The sequence below is a fragment of the Schistocerca americana genome, chromosome 1, assembly GCF_021461395.2.
Source record: "Schistocerca americana isolate TAMUIC-IGC-003095 chromosome 1, iqSchAmer2.1, whole genome shotgun sequence".
NCBI classification, from domain to species: domain Eukaryota; kingdom Metazoa; phylum Arthropoda; class Insecta; order Orthoptera; family Acrididae; genus Schistocerca; species Schistocerca americana.
Window position 1 is genome coordinate 822,685,241 of NC_060119.1, and position 18,603 is coordinate 822,703,843.

The 18,603-nt window shown below is 38.3% G+C and overlaps 1 protein-coding gene across 6 annotated transcripts in view; it reads left to right on the forward strand.

Moving 5' to 3' along the window:
• The window catches only part of LOC124546302, a 343,143-nt gene that overhangs the window by 243,932 nt on the left and 80,608 nt on the right, over nucleotides 1-18,603 (forward strand). For 4 of the 6 annotated variants that reach the window (XM_047125026.1, XM_047125029.1, XM_047125027.1 and 1 more), the window contains 2 exons: nucleotides 5,161-5,258; nucleotides 5,507-6,518. In XM_047125026.1, the coding sequence (XP_046980982.1) occupies nucleotides 5,161-5,258; nucleotides 5,507-6,518 (1,110 nt within the window). The remainder of the gene's footprint in view (nucleotides 1-5,160; nucleotides 5,259-5,506; nucleotides 6,519-18,603) is intronic. The other 2 variants (XM_047125028.1, XM_047125031.1) reach the window with 1 other exon arrangement.

An 18,603-nucleotide genomic window follows, 5' to 3' on the forward strand; every position in this document is an offset into this window, starting at 1 on the left:
GACTAATGTGACCTCAAACTTAGAGCCATTTGAACCATTTTGCAACTTGGGCTTGCCAAGAAGATCACAAGTATTGCGACTAAGCAAAGAAACAGGCACCTGTGCCCAACTGCAATTGAATAGTTTGACCAGCTATCACAAGATCCACAAAGTGTTTGTTAGAGTGGCCTCGCAACGAAAAAGAGGCCACTGATTTCTTGAATTGCGAACTGCCACACATCTGTACCACACCAGAAGCTCAGAATATACATGTACAGCAACGTTTGATTTCTGTGGGTGTGTACTAAAGGTAGTCTTATTTTCTGTAATCGTACCTTTAGAACATGTCCGTTCTTGTCACATGAAAAACAAGTTGCTTTTCATGACGGACATAAGCGACGAATATGTGCTGAGAAACATTGCAGGCAAGACTTCACGTCAGTTCCTTGCTGAGCCCGAGTCGGTCACTGTGCGCTTGACTTGGAAGCGGTCTGTTTACGCTGCTGCTCGATGATACTGCTAGGCGCTACAGCACAAACGTTGACTGTTTACGGTACTGTCACAAGTCTTTATAATCAGTAATTTGCCAAACTTGCTGCTAGGAAGGGTTCGGATACTTAAGACTCTGTCACCTTATTCTGTTACCAGCCGCTTTCTGAGTAATGGCGTCACGTATAATGAGGTCAGTATAATACTTGCCACACACATGTTTAAACTTACACTGCGTAGTTGTTAACCCCTTGTCAGTCTGCCATCCACTGTCTACAAGTTTGTCCGGAATGCTTCTTTAGTCTGAAAAATTTAAACCTGGTAGCCGTCTCGCGTACTTTCTCGTCATAGTATCTTCATAGTTCACTACTTCGGGGCACGATGTGCGGAACAATTTGCAGCACATCCTATACACTGACACACTGGCTGCTGATAAGAAAAAAATATTGTTTACAATGCCCGGTACTTGGTGTGCAAATAGATGAGCTTCAAACTGGGCCAAGTACTCAATCCAGACCTTTTGGTCCTCTTCAAATGGGTGAAACAGAGGCACCAACTATGGCTGCTTAAGTTGTGGCGCTGTTGTAGTTGGTGGCACCTGACAGTGATTCTCACTGGACACCATCTGCACGTGAATGAAGCCTCTGTCATCTAAGTAAGCTTCGTTATTTGTTGCGTCTGTAACTGAAGAAGCTGTGTTAGATCGAGCGTTGGTGCAAAAGGCGCTGCTCAGAGCGAGACAGATATGCGTGGGGCTTGAGACATGGCAATGCCAAAAAATACTAAAGATAAATTGATATGTGTCATCAAAAACAAGTAAACTGAAAAAAAAACGGCAAACATAGATCTGAAACAAACACATTTCCGGGCACAAATAGTAAAAGCACAAACCACAAACAAAAATGTCCAGAAGCTGTAAAAAAAAAGAAAGAGAAAAGAAAGAAAGAAAGAAAGGAAAAAGGGGTGCGAAATAAAACTATGTGGTGTTGTAGATACGGCAAGGCTCGTCGCAAAATGATATGATGCGAGTCTGCACAAGTTATGTCCCAAGGAGTCAAATGTTACTTCCTTGTTGCTACTGATAAATGGGTGGAAGGTGGGCCAAGGGAACTGTCGCCGTTGCCATCTGGACAGACCAGCAAAAGATTAATTGAAACAAGCATGTATCTTTCTGAACGTGTTGCTGAAGAATTGCTACACTGCTGACAACTAGTGGCAGCTGTAAGCGGAGACCGACATTGGAGTGCATCTACGTACACTGAATGTTTTCCAGTAGAGCTGGCTACCAACAGGTCAGTGTAACGTTCGGCATCACGGAACTAATATCGAGTTAGAAGACTGGTGCCCAGGCACCCACCCCTTATAACACAGAACTGTTATTAGTCACAAAAATTGTTCAATTGATCCAACACATATTTTGATTGTCTGTAGCTCATTTTTATAAAACAAGTTCTCTTAGCCTGGCTTGCACAAATGGAGATGCAACTCAAAAGGTTTCCAAGGCTGGGCTAAACAACAGACTAGCTATACCAGCCAAAGGCTGTGAATGAAATGAATAGAATGACATTGAACAGTATAAGTGAGAGCACAGGCTGGAGCAAGAGAAAAAACTAAAAGCTGACTGACGAGACAGACTGAAATGGTGTGAGCTTTGACCTTATAAGGACTCATGCTGGGATATGGTTCAACTTCTTTAATCTACAATACTTTAAGAATTCTAAAGGTCAGAAAGTTCATTTTTTATTGTCTATTGATTTTGTCATCATATATTTTGTTTTTATGCTATTTATCATAAGCAGTATTTATTAAAATATCAAGTATTAATTTATGCTTATGCAGTGGGAATCCTGGGTTTATGACCATGTGACCCACCTTGTATGTTAAAAAATTAGGTTTTAATTAAGAACCCTTGCTCATTAATATGGATATCAATACATTCACACAAATCAAATGATCAAAAGTATATAAACAGGGCCTGGAAATTTAAAGCAGTTTGGCTGTCATTGGCGCTGGAAGTTTTCACCATGTGAAATATTTAATTAACAATATCTTTTTAACTAGTTAAGTTCGGGTTAATGTGAATACTTTACTGAAAAGAGGAAAAATAACTCTTTAATTTGGTAGAGGTCTTTCCTTCCGAATTTATGTATTAGTTAATTAGATTTTCCCTATGGCTACAAGTACAAAATTTTATAATTTTGATACCTTTTGTTGGCCATTATTTCTGATGAAACTAATTAGGGCCTGCAGCTAAGACAACAAACTGTATGATCTGAATAATGAAGTTTTGTGTGTGTATGGTGTTTGTGTGTGTGTGGGGGGGGGGGGGGGGGGGGGGCGGTCAACCTGCTCTGTTATCACCAAATGTGTCCAAACAGGACCAACATGCTGTTAATGTTTTATTGGCTGCAGAAGGACAAACACTGATAGATATCCATCAGAGAATGAAGAATGTACATGGGGCAGCATGTCTGTTGAAAACCACTGTTGTCGAATGGTGCGCCAAGTTCCATGCTGGTTGCAATTTGACACAATACACTGATCAATCTGGGAGGCCAGCCAACTCAAATGGGAGACACTCAAGCACCTGCCCTATAGTCCTATTTCTCCCCATGTGATTATAATGCCTTTGATCCCTTAAAAAATGCTTTGAAGGGTCGACAATTCCTGTAAGATGAGGATAGACTTCGTCACACAGCAGGACACTGTGTTTTACCAGATGAGTATCTTCAACCTTGTATGTTGGTGGGATGACTGCCTCAATGTTCATGGTGATTTTGGCTGACTGACATACCAATTCTGGAATGTATGGCCTTTGAATGAGAAGTTCTTGCTTGCCCTTTATACTGTTACCTTTTTTGCAATACAACTGCAGCTACTCAAGTATTAGTTTATAACAACAAAAATAATAAATTTTTGACAATATAATGTAATTGGATAGATAAAAACCTATTTACCAAACGATGGTAGGAAACAAACAAGTATATACCTTCTTTTATAGTGTGTCTTTCTGCCACCACTTGGAGAGTAGAATTTAACTATCTGATTACATAAAGTATTCATTTAAGTGAACTGTATGTCTGTTGAGTAATATATTTAGTGCTGTGCTGAACAGCTGCAGAAATGTGCAGTCACATAATTCCAAGATTTCCAAACCCATAATTAAAAAACACCTGACAAAGTTGCTTAAACATTTTAAAATGATAATACAATAGCTGACACAATGAACTTGGAATAACTATTCAGAATGGTAGAGTTCAATATGGTTGGCAGACCATCTACAATATTTATTAAAGTGTGAGGTTATTGTATGATGGCTGAGAGAATACTTTTATCAGGTTGATGATGCATGCAGATGATACCTGCTGTAATGATTGACTGATGAACACAGTGAACATGAAATAAATGTTTGCAGAGAAACTGAGACAGGTACTTTGAACTGGTGCATTTTTCATTTATATTAAAATGGATGATGACAAAATTTGGATTCATTGTGATCCATTGTTGATCGGTTTAGGTTATTCGAGACCAATGGGGATTCAAGTAATCCAATAGGATAGAGTACCAGCAAAAATATACATGAAATGGTATAAACAAGCTGCTTTTGTTTACAGCTGTTGACTATGTTAATTACATCGTTAAGGCTATTGCACGTGTATCAGTTGCCAAAACGTATGTATCACTCCATTTACAAACATTATTCTTGATTACCTAGTGTATAAGATGTCAACAACATTAAAATGTAGTGAGTAGGCTCTGAGCACTATGGGACTTAACATCTGTGGTCATCAGTCCCCTAGAACTCATAACTACTTAAACCTAATTAACCTAAGGACATCACACACATCCATGCCCGAGGCAGGATTCGAACCTGCAACCGTAGCAGTCGCGCAGTTCTGGACTGAGCACCCAGAACTGCTAGACCACCGCGGCCGGTGTAGTGAGTAGAAGTGCTTCTTACTCCAGTTAAGCTAGTGGCATATCTTTTACTTGGCAGTAAGTCAGCAGTCACCAGAAAATGACCAGTTATCTTATGGAAGTCTGGCAATCAGTCATACTATTTCTAAGTAACACACTAGCTTGATTGTCTTCAGTTTTTGTGTGTCTCCCTTACAGCACATTTTATTTATTAATTGGATGTATACAAAATCTACTCACCAAGCAGTAGCAGGAAACTCACATACAAAAAAGGTTTTAGAAATGCAAGCTTTAGAAGCCTTGGCTCCTTCTTCCAACAGAAGAGTTGGAGGGTAAAGAAGAGGGGTGAAGGAAAAGGACTAGAAATATTTAGGAAAATGGGTAGAGTCTTTCTTTCCCATTCCATTTGGTAAGTCTCTCCTGACCCAGGGTTCTGGGAGATTTTTCTGAGCTCTAAGTATTTCCCTAAGCCTCTCTAGTCCTTTTCCTTCATCCCTCTTCCTTACTATTTAACCTTTCTGTCGGAGAAAGGAGCCAGTGGCTCCGCAAACTTGCATACCTGAAACCTTTTTTATATGTGTGTTCTCCTGCTGCTGCTTGGTGAGCAGATTTTTTTATCTATCTCATTACTTTACATTATCAAAGAGTAATTATTTTTGTTGTTATAACATCTTGTATTTGTATTTCTTAATGTATTGTTTCAGTGATGAATTTTGTTAAATGTTCATCTATAACTATTAAGTAATGTGCTGGAATGTGCTTGCTTACTTACAGCTGGGATGTTCTTTCTCTTAACACAGAAAACACTCAACTTAAGACACCTTCAGCCAGTGGTTTGAGGAATGTGGGAAACAATACATATGTGAATGAAGGTAATGTACCTGCAGTTATATTGGTTTCTGTGACTGTTAAGTCAGATAGATTTAGACAGCAATTAAAATTCAATATTAACATGTAACAATAAATTAAAGAAACACTGACAGTAAAAAGAAAATAATATTATCAAATTGGAACAAGCATGCAGAACTCCTTGTAATGAACAGCCTCTGTTTTTAGTAATTAAAGAGATAAATGGGACTTTTTTAACTTAAACTAAATTGAGACTGTTTTACCATTTCAGAAGATCCACGAAGTAAAATGAATTTTGGCAGAAAGAAGCAAAGAAGGAAAAGGCTAAGGCTTTCAAAGGCATACAGTGCCAATAATTCATCCACAACTCCGATACCAGTTGAAAAGCTGAATCACACATCGGCACATCACAATAGAAAACAGAACAGAAATAGTAAAACAGCTACAGAAAGAAGAAGAAGGAAGAAAAATAAAGAAGAGAGAAGAAGGAAGAGACTGAGGCTCAAATTGCAAGACAGGGATAAAAGAAAACAAAGAAAGAAAAATGAGCGCTTAAGAAGGAGGTATAGGAAAGAGAGAAAGAGGAAACTGGCAAGAAAACTTGTAGGAACACCACAAGCTAATATTACTTCTTTCACAGCACTTCATCAGGAGAACACAACACACAGTTCACTTGACTTCAATAACAGCACAGTCAGTCCAGAGGTGGATGTATTAAAAAATGTTTCCGAGAATGACTTTATTACTCCATCTTCAGAAAAACCAGAACATACAACCAGTGATATTACAGCAATTGAAAAGATGGAACAGGATAACTCAGATTATCTCAAAGATGATAATTTTCTCAAAATGCAAAATGAAGAACAGAAAGTCTTTAATCAAAACGTAGATAATATACTGCTTCCATTTGCAACAGGTCCTTTATTGAAGCAAAATCACTTACCAAATAAGCCTATTGAAAAAGATGGTTTTGAAGACAAAATCCACTTTAAGAAATATGAAAACCTCGGACCTCATCATTTTCCTCACACTGTATATAGAACGAAACAATCTGAAGGGGAATATGCTGAACAAGAAATGGATGAAAATGACACATCTTTGAATGCAGCAAGTTCTGTAAACAGGATATTGGTAACAGATTCAATGGAAGAAGGGCATAAAGATTTCTCTTCATATGAAACTGGTACATATCATTACGCAGAGGAACTCGGAGATCTCTCATGCCTCAATGGAACACTTTTGCCTGCACCAACTGTTGTTCACTCCTGGATAAAGTACATAAGGTACAAAGAACTTCATTCAACCTAAGAAATACTTCTTTCATACAGCATATTTGACCACTGATGAAAAATACAACAGACAGTCATAGAGTTTTAATTATCACCTCAAAAAATCATGATCATGAAACTTGGTAAGAGTGTTAGTTTTTCTCCATGCTTTCATCCTTCCATGCAACACATTTTTCCCAAAGATGGATGTCTTGGTGGAGACCGTTACTGCAGAATCCTGCATCTTGTATATTTGAGAAATGTTCCAGCTCTAAAAGCACATCATCATCATAGGTGTTATATAAGGAGCATATGAGGTATAAGGCAAAATTTTCTAGCACAAAGAAGCAGCATCTGTGACTGTATCTCGGGCAGAATGAGCTACAGCGTTACTGTGGATCAAAACCATGCCCTTGGAGAGCTTCCTGCAGTGCACCTTAACAGCTTACAGAATCATCATCAGCAGATTTAGGTAGCAATGTTCCATAATGATTTGCTCCCTATGATCATAATCTATTAGCACCACCTCACGGCAGTCCCAAACAAACACCTAGGATCACATTCCTGATGATGTTAAGTCTTCACCTTTTTCGGCTGTGGTGAATTGGCTTCCCACTGCTTGCTTCGCAGTTTTGTTTTGAAGTTGGAATAATACCACAATACTTATTCATGTTGATTAAGAAGCTAAATAAGTTGTCTATATGAGCCTGGCACAGTTCCACTTTTACCTTGGTTTGGTGGAGTTTTTGAATACATGTGAACATTCATGGAATCCAACAACTGGCAACCTTTGTTACATTCAAAATGTCATCAAAGATGCTGAAAACTGATTCGTATCAGATTTTTCACTTTTTCCCCTTTTCCTTGATTATAGTTCATAGGTCTTAGAGCACCAGGTGCTCCAATTCTCCTGGGCTTCCCAGTTTTTCACACAGTGGTGGTCTGTCACTTCCTTCTTCATCATTCAGACTTGTTTAACTACACTGGAAGTGTCAGTGCCATCTACTCTCTGTACTGTATGATCGTGGATTGTTGTTGTTAAAACTTGATTACTATGCTCCATGGATAAATGTCACCATGTATGCAACCACCCCCTCCTCCTCCTCCTCCTCCTCCCCCCCCCCCCCCCCAACACTACCACACACTCCAGATACATAGATAGAGAGAGGTACTTTTGTGTAACCTTCAAGTAATATTATTGTATATTAATTTAAGCACATAATTTATGCATGTGGAAGAAAGTAAAACCAGTCAACACATTTTTTACAGAATGTACTGTTTACATTTCTGTGATATATTATCAGGGGTAAAGGAACCAACATGGTTGTCACAACACTTTATTTAATAATTGATGTACACTTCATTATTGCAACAGTTGTAACTCACTTTTAACATAATTGTTGTAATTCTATCTCAGATCAATGTTCTTAACATACTCATGTCCAACCACAAACTATTTATTTAGTTTTTTATTTATCTGATGCTGCAAAAAATGTAGGAGGAATATAAACAATGAAATGCATGAAGGTAATGATTCACTTTATGATGAAAAATTACGTAGGTAAGCACAGAAGCAACAACAGTAGCATAGTAGCTCAGATATACATAATCAGACTACGTGTTAAGTAGTGGAACTGGTGAGATGAGCTAGAATAGTGGAGGGAAGTGGGGGGTGAAAGGAAGAGAAAAGCAAGAGCAACGAATGGGTTCGACAGCAGTGGAAGATGTTAGGAATATGATACAAGAGAGAGTAGTGTGTTGTTATATGGTGAAACAATAGGTGGTGAAAAGGTGTAGTTATGGGTGAAGAACATAACTGAGGGACAACACTGGAAGAAGAGTGTATGAGGGGGCCAGAATAAAATAATGAGAATGAGAAGCTTTTGGGAGAGAAAGAGGAGGACAGGTTGCAGATTGACACCTGGAGGATTGTGAGACGCAATCAGGTGTTGAAGGGGCAGTTCTCAATTAGGCAGTTACTGGCTGCAGGTGTATGGCATCAGGATCCAAACGGAATGGGTTGGGAGGGAACATACAAGCTAACCAAGTTTTTGTTAGATTCACATCCTGTCCACTCAGTGGTCAATTTTGTCATTGGTCACAGTTTAATGGTTAATTTCATAAGGTGGCTGGTTACTGTACATGCCCTTATTAAAATCTGTGAGAAAGCTGATGCAGGGTTACTATGTACTGTCTCAAAAGATTTTTTTTATTTCTTTTATTTTATATATCTAGTTCCATAGAACCAAATTGAGGAGCAAATTTCTGAGGCTATGGAACTTGAAATTACAAATAAAGTAATAACAGATAAAATAGAATATTTATGAACCCAAGAAAATCCAATACACAAGTTTATGTAAATGCAGTCAACAATGTAACACGGGAATCAGCTTAATTTTTCAAGAAACTTCTCGATAGAACAGGAGGAGTGACCGATGAGGAAACTCTTCAGCTTCAATTTGAAAGTGCATGGATTAGTGCTAAGATTTTTGAATTCCTGTGGTAGCTTACTGAAAATGGATGCAGCAGTATACCTCACACCTTTCTGCAAAAGAGTCAACGAAGTGCAATCCAAATGCAGATTAGATTTATGCCTAGTAATAATTGAGTAAAAGCTGCTAATTTCTGGGAATAAACTGATGTTATTAATAAGTACTGACAGTATAGAATATATCTATTTAGAGGCCAATGTCAGACTAACCAGACTAATGAACAGGGGTTGACAAGAGATTTGCAAATGTACACCACTTATTGCCCAAACCACCCGTTTCTGAGCCAAAAATATCCTTTGAGAATGGGAAGAGTTACCCCAAAATATAATACCATACATGATAAGTGAATGGAAATAAGCAAAGTTGACAACTTTTTGCGTTGAACTATCACTTACTTCAGATACCATTCGAATAGTAAAAATGGCAACATTGAGTCTTTGAACAACAGCCTGAACATGGCTTTCCATGACTGTTTACAATCTGAACACCTAAAAATTAGAACTGTTCGGTTGTGCTAATCATATACCCATTCTGTGAAATTAAATCATCAGGTTTTGTTTAATTGTGTGTTAGAAATTGTAAAACTGAGTCTTACTGCGATTTAGTGTTAGTTTATTTTCTACAAGCCGTGAACCTATGTCATGAACTGCACCATTTGAAACAGTGCCAACATTTCACACAACAATCTTTACTACCACCCTAGTTTCATCAGCAAACAGAAATATCTTAGAATCACCTGTAATATAGAGGGCATATCATTTATACAAATAAGGAACAGGAGTGGCCCCAGCACTGAGCCCTGGGGCACCCCCATTTAACCATGCCCCATTCAGACACTACATCATAGCCATTCTCAACATTGTGGATAATGACCTTTTTCTGCCCGTTGTTATAGTAAAAAGTGAACTAACTGTGAGCTACTCGTGGTATTCCATAATAGTCTAACTTCTGGAGCAAAATTTTGTGATCAACATAATCAAATGCCTTTGTTAAATCAAAAAATATGCCTATCATTTGAAGCCTTTTATTTAATCCATCCAGTACCTCACAGAGAAAAGAGGGTACAGCATGTTCAGTTGTTAAACCACCTCTAAGACTGGACTGTACATTTGGTAGCAAATTAGTTGAAACAAAATAATCAATTATCCTTACATACACAGCCTTTTGATAACTTTAGTAAACACTGATGGTAAAGAAATAGGACTAAAATTACTGCATTATCCCTTTCTCAAGTTTTATAAAGTGGCATTACTACTGAGTACTTTAATCATTCAGGAAACTGACCATTCTTAAAGGAAAAATTACAAATATGGCTAAGTACAGGGCTAACATGTGCAGCACGGCACTTCAGTATTCTGATAGGTACCCCATCATATCCATGAGAGTCCTTAGTTTTCAGTGATTTAATTATTGATGGTATCATAGAGGAGTGTTTCAGACATCAGTCTTGGAAAGGCATTTTCCAAGGGAGTTATATGATTCCCTGTAGGAACTAAGTTTTTATTTAATTCACCAGCAATGTCCAGGAAGTGATTGTTAAATACTGACTAAATTTCTGATTTACCACTAACAGAAATATTTTTACTACAAACTGACTTTATATCGTCAGTCTTCTGCTGCTGACCAGACTCTTCCTTCACAACTGACCATATGGTTGTAATTTTACCCTGTGAATTAGCTATTCTATTTGCTTACCACTTACTCTTCGCTTTCCTAATAATGTTTTTAAGCACCTTACAATACTGTTTGTAATGGGCTACTGTAACTCAATTGTGACTACTTCTAATATTTTGATATAATTCCCACTTCGTTCTACATGATATCCTTATCCCACTAGGCAGCCACCCAGACTGCCTTTTAATGCTAATACTCTGTTTAGAACATTCTAATGGAAAACAGCTTTGAAAGAGCATGAAAAATGCATTACGGAAAGCATTATATTTGTCGTCTATGTTATCGGCACTGTAAACACCTGCCACTCTTTTGAGGCTTAAAATACTATTGCCACTGGATTAGCTTATCTACATAGTTTGTAATTATATATAACATTACTTTGAGTACAAAAGCCTTTTGGTGTTAAAATTTGTGTGGCATGGTCTGAAAGGCCATTCACTCTTTTACTAACAGAATACCCATCTAGTGCCGGCCGAAGTGGCCGCGCGGTTAAAGGCACTGCAGTCTGGAACCGCGAGACCGCTACGGTCGCAGGTTCGAATCCTGCCTCGGGCATGGATGTTTGTGATGTCCTTAGGTTAGTTAGGTTTAACTAGTTCTAAGTTCTAGGGGACTAATGACCTCAGCAGTTGAGTCCCATAGTGCTCAGAGCCATTTGAACCATTTAGCCAATACCCATCTAGTAATGAAGAATGGATAAAAATCTTGTCAAATTCTCTTCATAAAACAAAAAATTTTCAAAGACATGGAATAGCTAACAAGAACTTACCTTCAGAAGTGTAGAAATCAAGTATTGCACTTAAAAAATAAAAAAATTGTATCTAGATTTTGGAACTGTTATTTTCTTCCTCATGAAAGAGATAGGAATAATGTGGGACGGGATGATAGGGGTACAGGCCACTCGGACTCCAGGCTGAGAGTGAATTACCTTTTGTGAGAACAAGGAGAGATAAAGATCTACATCTACATGGTTACTCTGCAGTTCACACTTAAGTGCCTGGCAGAGGGTTCATTGAACCATTTTCATACTATTTCTCTACCATTCCACTCCTGAACAATGCATGGGAAAAAGGAACACCTAAATTTTTCTGTTCAAGCTCTGATTTCTCTTATTTTATTATGATGATCATTTCTCACTAAGTGGGTGGGTGTCAACAAAATATTTTTGCATTTGGAAGAGAAAGTAGTAGTAGTTGTTGTTGTTGTTGTTGTTGTTGTAGTCTTCAGCCCTGAGACTGCTTTGATGCAGCTCTCCATGCTACTCTTTCCTGTGCAAGCTTCTTCATCTCCCAATACGTACTGCAGCCTACATCCTTCTGAATCTGTTTAGTGTATTCATCTCTTGGTCTCCCTCTACGATTTTTACCCTCCATGCTGCCCTCCAATACTAAATTGGTGAGCCCTTGATGCCTCAGAACATGTCCTACCAACTGATCCCTTCTTCTTGGCAAGTTGTGCCACAAACTACTCTTCTTCCCAATCCTATTCAATACTTCCTCATTAGTTACGTGATCTACCCATCTAATCTTCAGCATTCTTCTGTAGCACCACATTTCAAAAGCTTCTATTCTCTTCTTGTCCAAACTATTTATCGTCCATGTTTCACTTCCATACATATACTTTCAGAAACGACTTCCTGACATTTAAATCTATACTCGATGTTAACAAATTTCTCTTCTTCAGAAATGCTTTCCTTGCCATTGCCAGTCTACATTTTATATGCTCTCTACTTCGACCATCATCAGTTACTTTGCTCCCCAAATAGCAAAACTCCTTTACTACTTTAAGTGTCTCATTTCCTAATCTAATACCCTCAGCATCACCCAACTTAATTCGACTACATTCCATTATCCTCATTTTGCTTTTGTTGATGTTCATCTTATATCCTCCTTTCAAGACACTATCCATTCTGTTCAACTGCTCTTCCAAGTCCTTTGGTGTCTCTGACAGAATTACAATGTCATCGGCGAACCTTAAAGTTTTTATTTCTTCTCCATGGATTTTAATACCTACTCCGAGTTTTTCTTTTGTTTCCTTTACTGCTTGCTCAATATACAGATTGAATAACATCGGGGAGAGGCTACAACCCTGTCTCACTCCTTTCCCAACTACTGCTTCCCTTTCATGTCCCTCGACTCGTATGACTGCCATCTGGTTTCTGTACAAATTGTAAATAGCCTTTCGCTCCCTGTATTTTACCCCTGCCACCTTCAGAATTTGAAAGAGATTATTCCAGTCAACATTGTCAAAAGCTTTCTCCAAGTCTACAAATGCTAGAAACGTAGGTTTGCCTTTTCTTAATCTAGCTTCTAAGATAAGTCTTAGGGTCAGTATTGCCTCACATGTTCCCATATTTCTACGGAATCCAAACTGATCTTCCCCAAGGTCGGCTTCTACTAGTTTTTCCATTCGTCTGTACAGAATTCGCGTTACTATTTTGCGGCCATGACTTATTAAACTGATAGTTCGGTAATTTTCACATCTGTCAACGCCTGCTTTCTTTGGGATTGGAATTATTATATTCTTCTTGAGGTCTGAGGGTATTTCGCCTGTCTCATACATTTTGCTCACCAGATGGTAGAGTTTTGTCAGGACTGGCTCTCCCAAGGCAGTCAGTAGTTCTAATGGAGTGTTGTCTACTCCCGGGGTCTTTGTATTTATAACCCTGTATTCACCTGACCAAAAGTCTTGTTCCTCCTAAGTTGGTGATTGAAATTTCACAAATAGATCTTGCCACAAAGAAAACCACCTTTGTTTCAGTGATTGCCACCCCAACTCGCGAATGATATCAGCGATGATCTCACCCCTGTGGTGTGATAACACACAATGAGCTGCCCTTTTTTGCACTTTTTCGATGTCCTCCATCAATCCTACCTGGTAAGGATCCCACACTGCGCAGCAATATTCCAGCAGAGGATGGACAACTGTAATGTAGGCTGTCTCTTTAGCGAGTTTGTCGCACCTTCTAAGTGTTCTGCCAACTAAGCGCAGTCTTTGTTTCACCTTGCCCAAAATATTATCTATGTGGTCTTTCCAATTGAAGTTGCTCATAATTGTAATTCCTAGGAATTTAATCAAATTAACAGCCCTCAGATTTGTGTCATTTATCATATACCCAAAATTTATCAGATTTCTTTTAGTACCCATGTGGATGATCTGACACTTTTCTTTGTTCAGTGCCAATTGTCACTTTTTACACCATACAGAAATTCTCTCTAGATCATTTTGTAACTGGAATTGATTATCTGATGTTTTTACTAGATGGTAAATTACAGTGTCATCTGCAAACAATCTAAGGGAGCTGCTCAGATTATCACCTAGATCATTTATCAGGAACAGTAGAGGGCCTATTGCACTTCCTTGCAGAATGCCAGACATTACTCCTGTTCTACTCAATGATTCACTACAAAGTGTGATCTCTCTGAGAGGAAATCATGAATCCAGTCACACAACTCAGACAATACTCCATATGCATGCAATTTGATTAATAGTCGCTTATCAGGAACGGCATCAAAAGCCTTCTGGAAATCTAGGAATATGGAATCGATCTGAGATCCCTTGTCACCAGCACTCATTACTTCATGGGAATAAAGAGCTAGCTGTGTTGCACAAAAATGATATTTTCTGAATCCGTGTTGGTTATGTATCAATGAGTCATTTTCTTCAAGATGATTCAATTGTAGGAGTACAGTATATGCTCCAAAATCCTACTGCAACTTGAGGTCAGTGATATGGGTCTGTAATTCAATGGGTTACTCCTATTTCCTTTTTTGAATATTGGTGTGACCTGTGCTACTTTCCAGTCTTTAGGAACAGACCTTTCGCCAAGTGAGTGGTTGTATATGATTGCTAAGAAAGGCGCTATTGTGTCTGCATACTCTGAAAGGAACCTGATTGGTATACCACTTGGACTGGAAGATTTGCCTTTCTTAAAAGATTTGAGTTGTTTCACAACACCTAAGATATCTGCATTTATGTCTCTCATGCTAACAGCTGTTCTGGTTTCGAATTCTGGAATATTTACTTCATCTTCATTTGTGAAGGACTTATGGAAAACTGTATTTAGTAACTCTGCTTTAGTGGCACCATATTCGGTAACATTTCCATCGCTATCACGCAGTGAGGGTATTGACTGTTTTTTGCCACTGATGTACTTTACATATTACCAGAATCTCTTTGGGGTTTCTACCATATTTTGAGACAATGTTTCATTGTGGAACCTATTAAAAGCATCTTGCATTGATGTCCGCACTAAATTTCAAGCTTCTGTGAAACTTGGCCAGTCTTGGGGATTTTGCATTCTTCTGAATTTGCATGCTTTTTTCATTGCTTCTGCAACAGTGTTCTGACATGTTTTGTGTAACATGGTGTATCAGTCCCATCTCTTATTAACTCATGCGGTATGAATCTATCTATTGCTGTCGATACTGTATCTTTGAATTTGATCCATATCTGGTCTACAGTTACATAATTAGCTTGGAAGGAATGGAGACTGACTCTTAGGAAGGCATCGAGCGAATGAAAGAGAAGTGTTCAGAAAAAGCAGGAGGTTAAAGATTGTACATTGGTAAACAAGGTGCCAGCTTATATAAGGTCAAAGTGAGAAGTAAAGGTGGATTAATAGGAAGGAAGTTGGAGCTGAATGGATATTGTGATTGTAGCTTTCAGTCTGGAGACTGATGTGATACAGCTCTCAACATTAGTCTATCCTGTACAAGTATCTTGATCTGTGAGTAATTATTGCAACCTTCATTAATTTGAAACTGTTTACTGAATTCATCCTGTTGTCTTTGTCTACAGTTTTTATGCTCCACATTTCCTTCTGTTACCAAAATGATGAGTCCTTGGTACCTTAAGATGTGTCATAAATTTCTTTTTTCCCCATTTCAAAAGCTTCTATTCTTTTCTTGTCTAGATTGTTTATCATCAATGGCTCACTGCTGTACGAGGTGCCCTCCAGACAGGTACCTTCAGAAAAGACTTCCTAACACTTAAATTTTTGATAGACATTAACAACTTGCTCTTTTTAAGAAATGTTTTTCTTACTATAGCCAGCCTCCATTTAATATTCTCTCTACTTTGACCATAACCAATTATTTTGCTGTTCAAATATCAAAATAGATCTACTTTTTGTGTCTCATTTCCTAGTCTATTTCCCTCAGACTTGCCTGATTTTATTAGGCTACATTCCATTAAACTTGTTTTACTTTTGTTGTTGTTCACTTATACCTTCTTTTCAAGACACTATCCATTCAATTTATCTACTCCTCCCAGTCTTTTGCCACCTCTGACAGAATTATATCATCAGCAAATGACAATTTTTTTGTTTCTTTTCCCTGAAATTTAATCTCCTTCCAAAATTTATCCTTGGTTGCCTTTATTACTTGCTGAATATACAGACTGATGGGCTACAATGCTGCTGCACTCCCTTCTCATCCACTAAACCGAGCAAGGTGGCACAGTGGTTAGCACACTGGACTCACATTCAGGAGGACAACGGTTCATTCCTGCATCCAGCCATCCTTATTTAGGTTTTCTGTGATTTCCCTAAATAGCTCCAGCCAAATGCTGGGATGGTTCCTTTGAAAGGGCATGGCCGACCCTTCCCCATCCTTCCCAAATCCGATAAGACCGATGACCTCGCTGTTTGGTATCTTCCTCCCAAACAACCCAACCCTCATCCACTGCTTCCCTTTCATGTCCTCCAACTCCTATAACTGCACTCTGGTTTTTGTGTGAGATATAAATAACTTTTCCCTCCTTGTATTTTATCTGTGCTATCTTCATAATTTCAAATTGTGTATTCCAGCCAACATCGTCAAAAGCTTTCTCAAAATCTACAAATGTTATAAACTTAGAGCTGCCTTTTGTAATCTATCTTCTAAGATATGCCATAGGGCCAGTATTGCCTCATGTGTTCCTACATTTCTCTGGAGTCCCAACTGATTTTTCCAGAGGTCAGCCTGTTCCAGTATTTCTATTCTTCTTCAAATAATTACTGTCAGTGTTTTGAAACCATTAAACTGATGGTTTGGTAATGTTCACACCTTTCTTCTCTGGAACTGTAATTATTACATTCTTCTTGAAATCTGAGGGGTATTTCCCTAGTCAGATATATACTACACACCGGGTGGGATAGTTTCATCCCGGAAGTCAATAATTCCAAGGGGACTGCTATTTACACCAGGGGCCTTGTTTTGGCTCATATCATTCAACACTGAGAGTGAACTATCTTTTGTGATGATAAGGAGAGGTAAAGATGACGGAGAAGTGTTCAGAAAAAGCAGGAGGTTAAATATTGTACATTGGTAAACAACGTATAGCTTGTCTATATATTCCTTCTGCCTCCAGACTTCCCTTGTTTGCTTAGTACAAGCTTGTCATATGAGCTCTTTATATTTGTACAGCATCTTTTCTTTCCTCCAAAAATCTCTTTAATATTCCTATAGGCAGCATCTACTTTCCCCTAGTTATCCTTGCATTCATCTTCCAGCCATTCCTGCTTAGCTGTTTAGCACTTTCTGTCAGTCTAATTTTTTAGACACCTGTACACTTTTTCACATCCTTCACTTACTGTATTTCATGGGTTCTCATTTCATCAGTTAAATTACACATCTTCTGCATTATCTATGGATTTCTGCTAGGAGGTATATTTCTACCTAGATGATCCCCTGCTGCCCTCATTATATCATTTCTCAAAGTTACCCATTCATCTTCTACTGTTTCCCCTCCTCTGCATCAGTCAGTCATTGGCTAATGCTCCTTCCAAATCTCTCAACAACTTCTTGTTCTTTGAATTTATCCTGGTTGCATCTCCTTAATTTCCTAGCTTTTTTTCAATTTCTTCAGTTTTAATTTGCAAGGAAAGCATTTCTGAAGAAGAGAAATTTGTTAACATCGAGTATAGATTTAAGTGTCAGGAAGTCGTTTCTGAAAGTATTTGTATGGAATGTAGCCATGTATGGAAGTGAAACATGGACAATAACTAGTTTGGACAAGAAGAGAATAGAAGCTTTTGAAATGTGGTGCTACAGAAGAATGCTGAAGATTAGATGGGTAAGATCACATAACTAATGAGGAGGTATTGAATAGGATTGGGGAGAAGAGAAGTTTGTGGCACAACTTGACTAGAAGAAGGGATCGGTTGGTACGACATGTTCTGAGGCATCAAGGGATCACCAATTTAGTATTGGAGGGCAGCGTGGAGGGTAAAAATCGTAGAGGGAGACCAAGAGATGAATACACTAAACAGATTCAGAAGGATGTAGGTTGCAGTAGGTATTGGGAGATGAAGAAGCTTGCACAGGATAGAGTAGCATGGAGAGCTGCATCAAACCAGTCTCAGGACTGAAGACCACAACAACAACAACAACAACAACAACAATTTTAATTTGCAGTTCATAACCAATAAATTATGGTCAGAGTCCACATCTGCCCCCTGAAAAGTCTTATAGCAAAAAATGTGCTTTTATGATCTCTGTCTTATGATTATATAATCAATCTTAGACCTTCCAGTATCTCCAGGTCTCTTCCATGTGCACAACCCCCTTACACGATTCTTAAACCAAGAGCTAGCAATGATTAAATTGTGCTCTAAGCAAAATTCTACCAGGTGACTTCCCTTTCATTCCTTTCCCACAGTCCAAGTTACTACTATTTTTTCTTCTCTTTCTTTTCATTTAACTTTACTACCTCAATAATTTTTTATCACATCATACATTCTTTCAATCTTTTCATCATCTGAAGAGTTGGTAGGTACATAAACTTAAACTACAGTGGTGGATGTTACTTATGTCTATCTCAGTTACATCAACTCATTCACTATGCTGTTCATAGTGGCTTACCCACATTCTTATTCACTATTAGACTTACTTCTGCATTTTCATTATTTGATTTTGTATTTATAACACTGTACTCACCTGACCAGAAGCCCT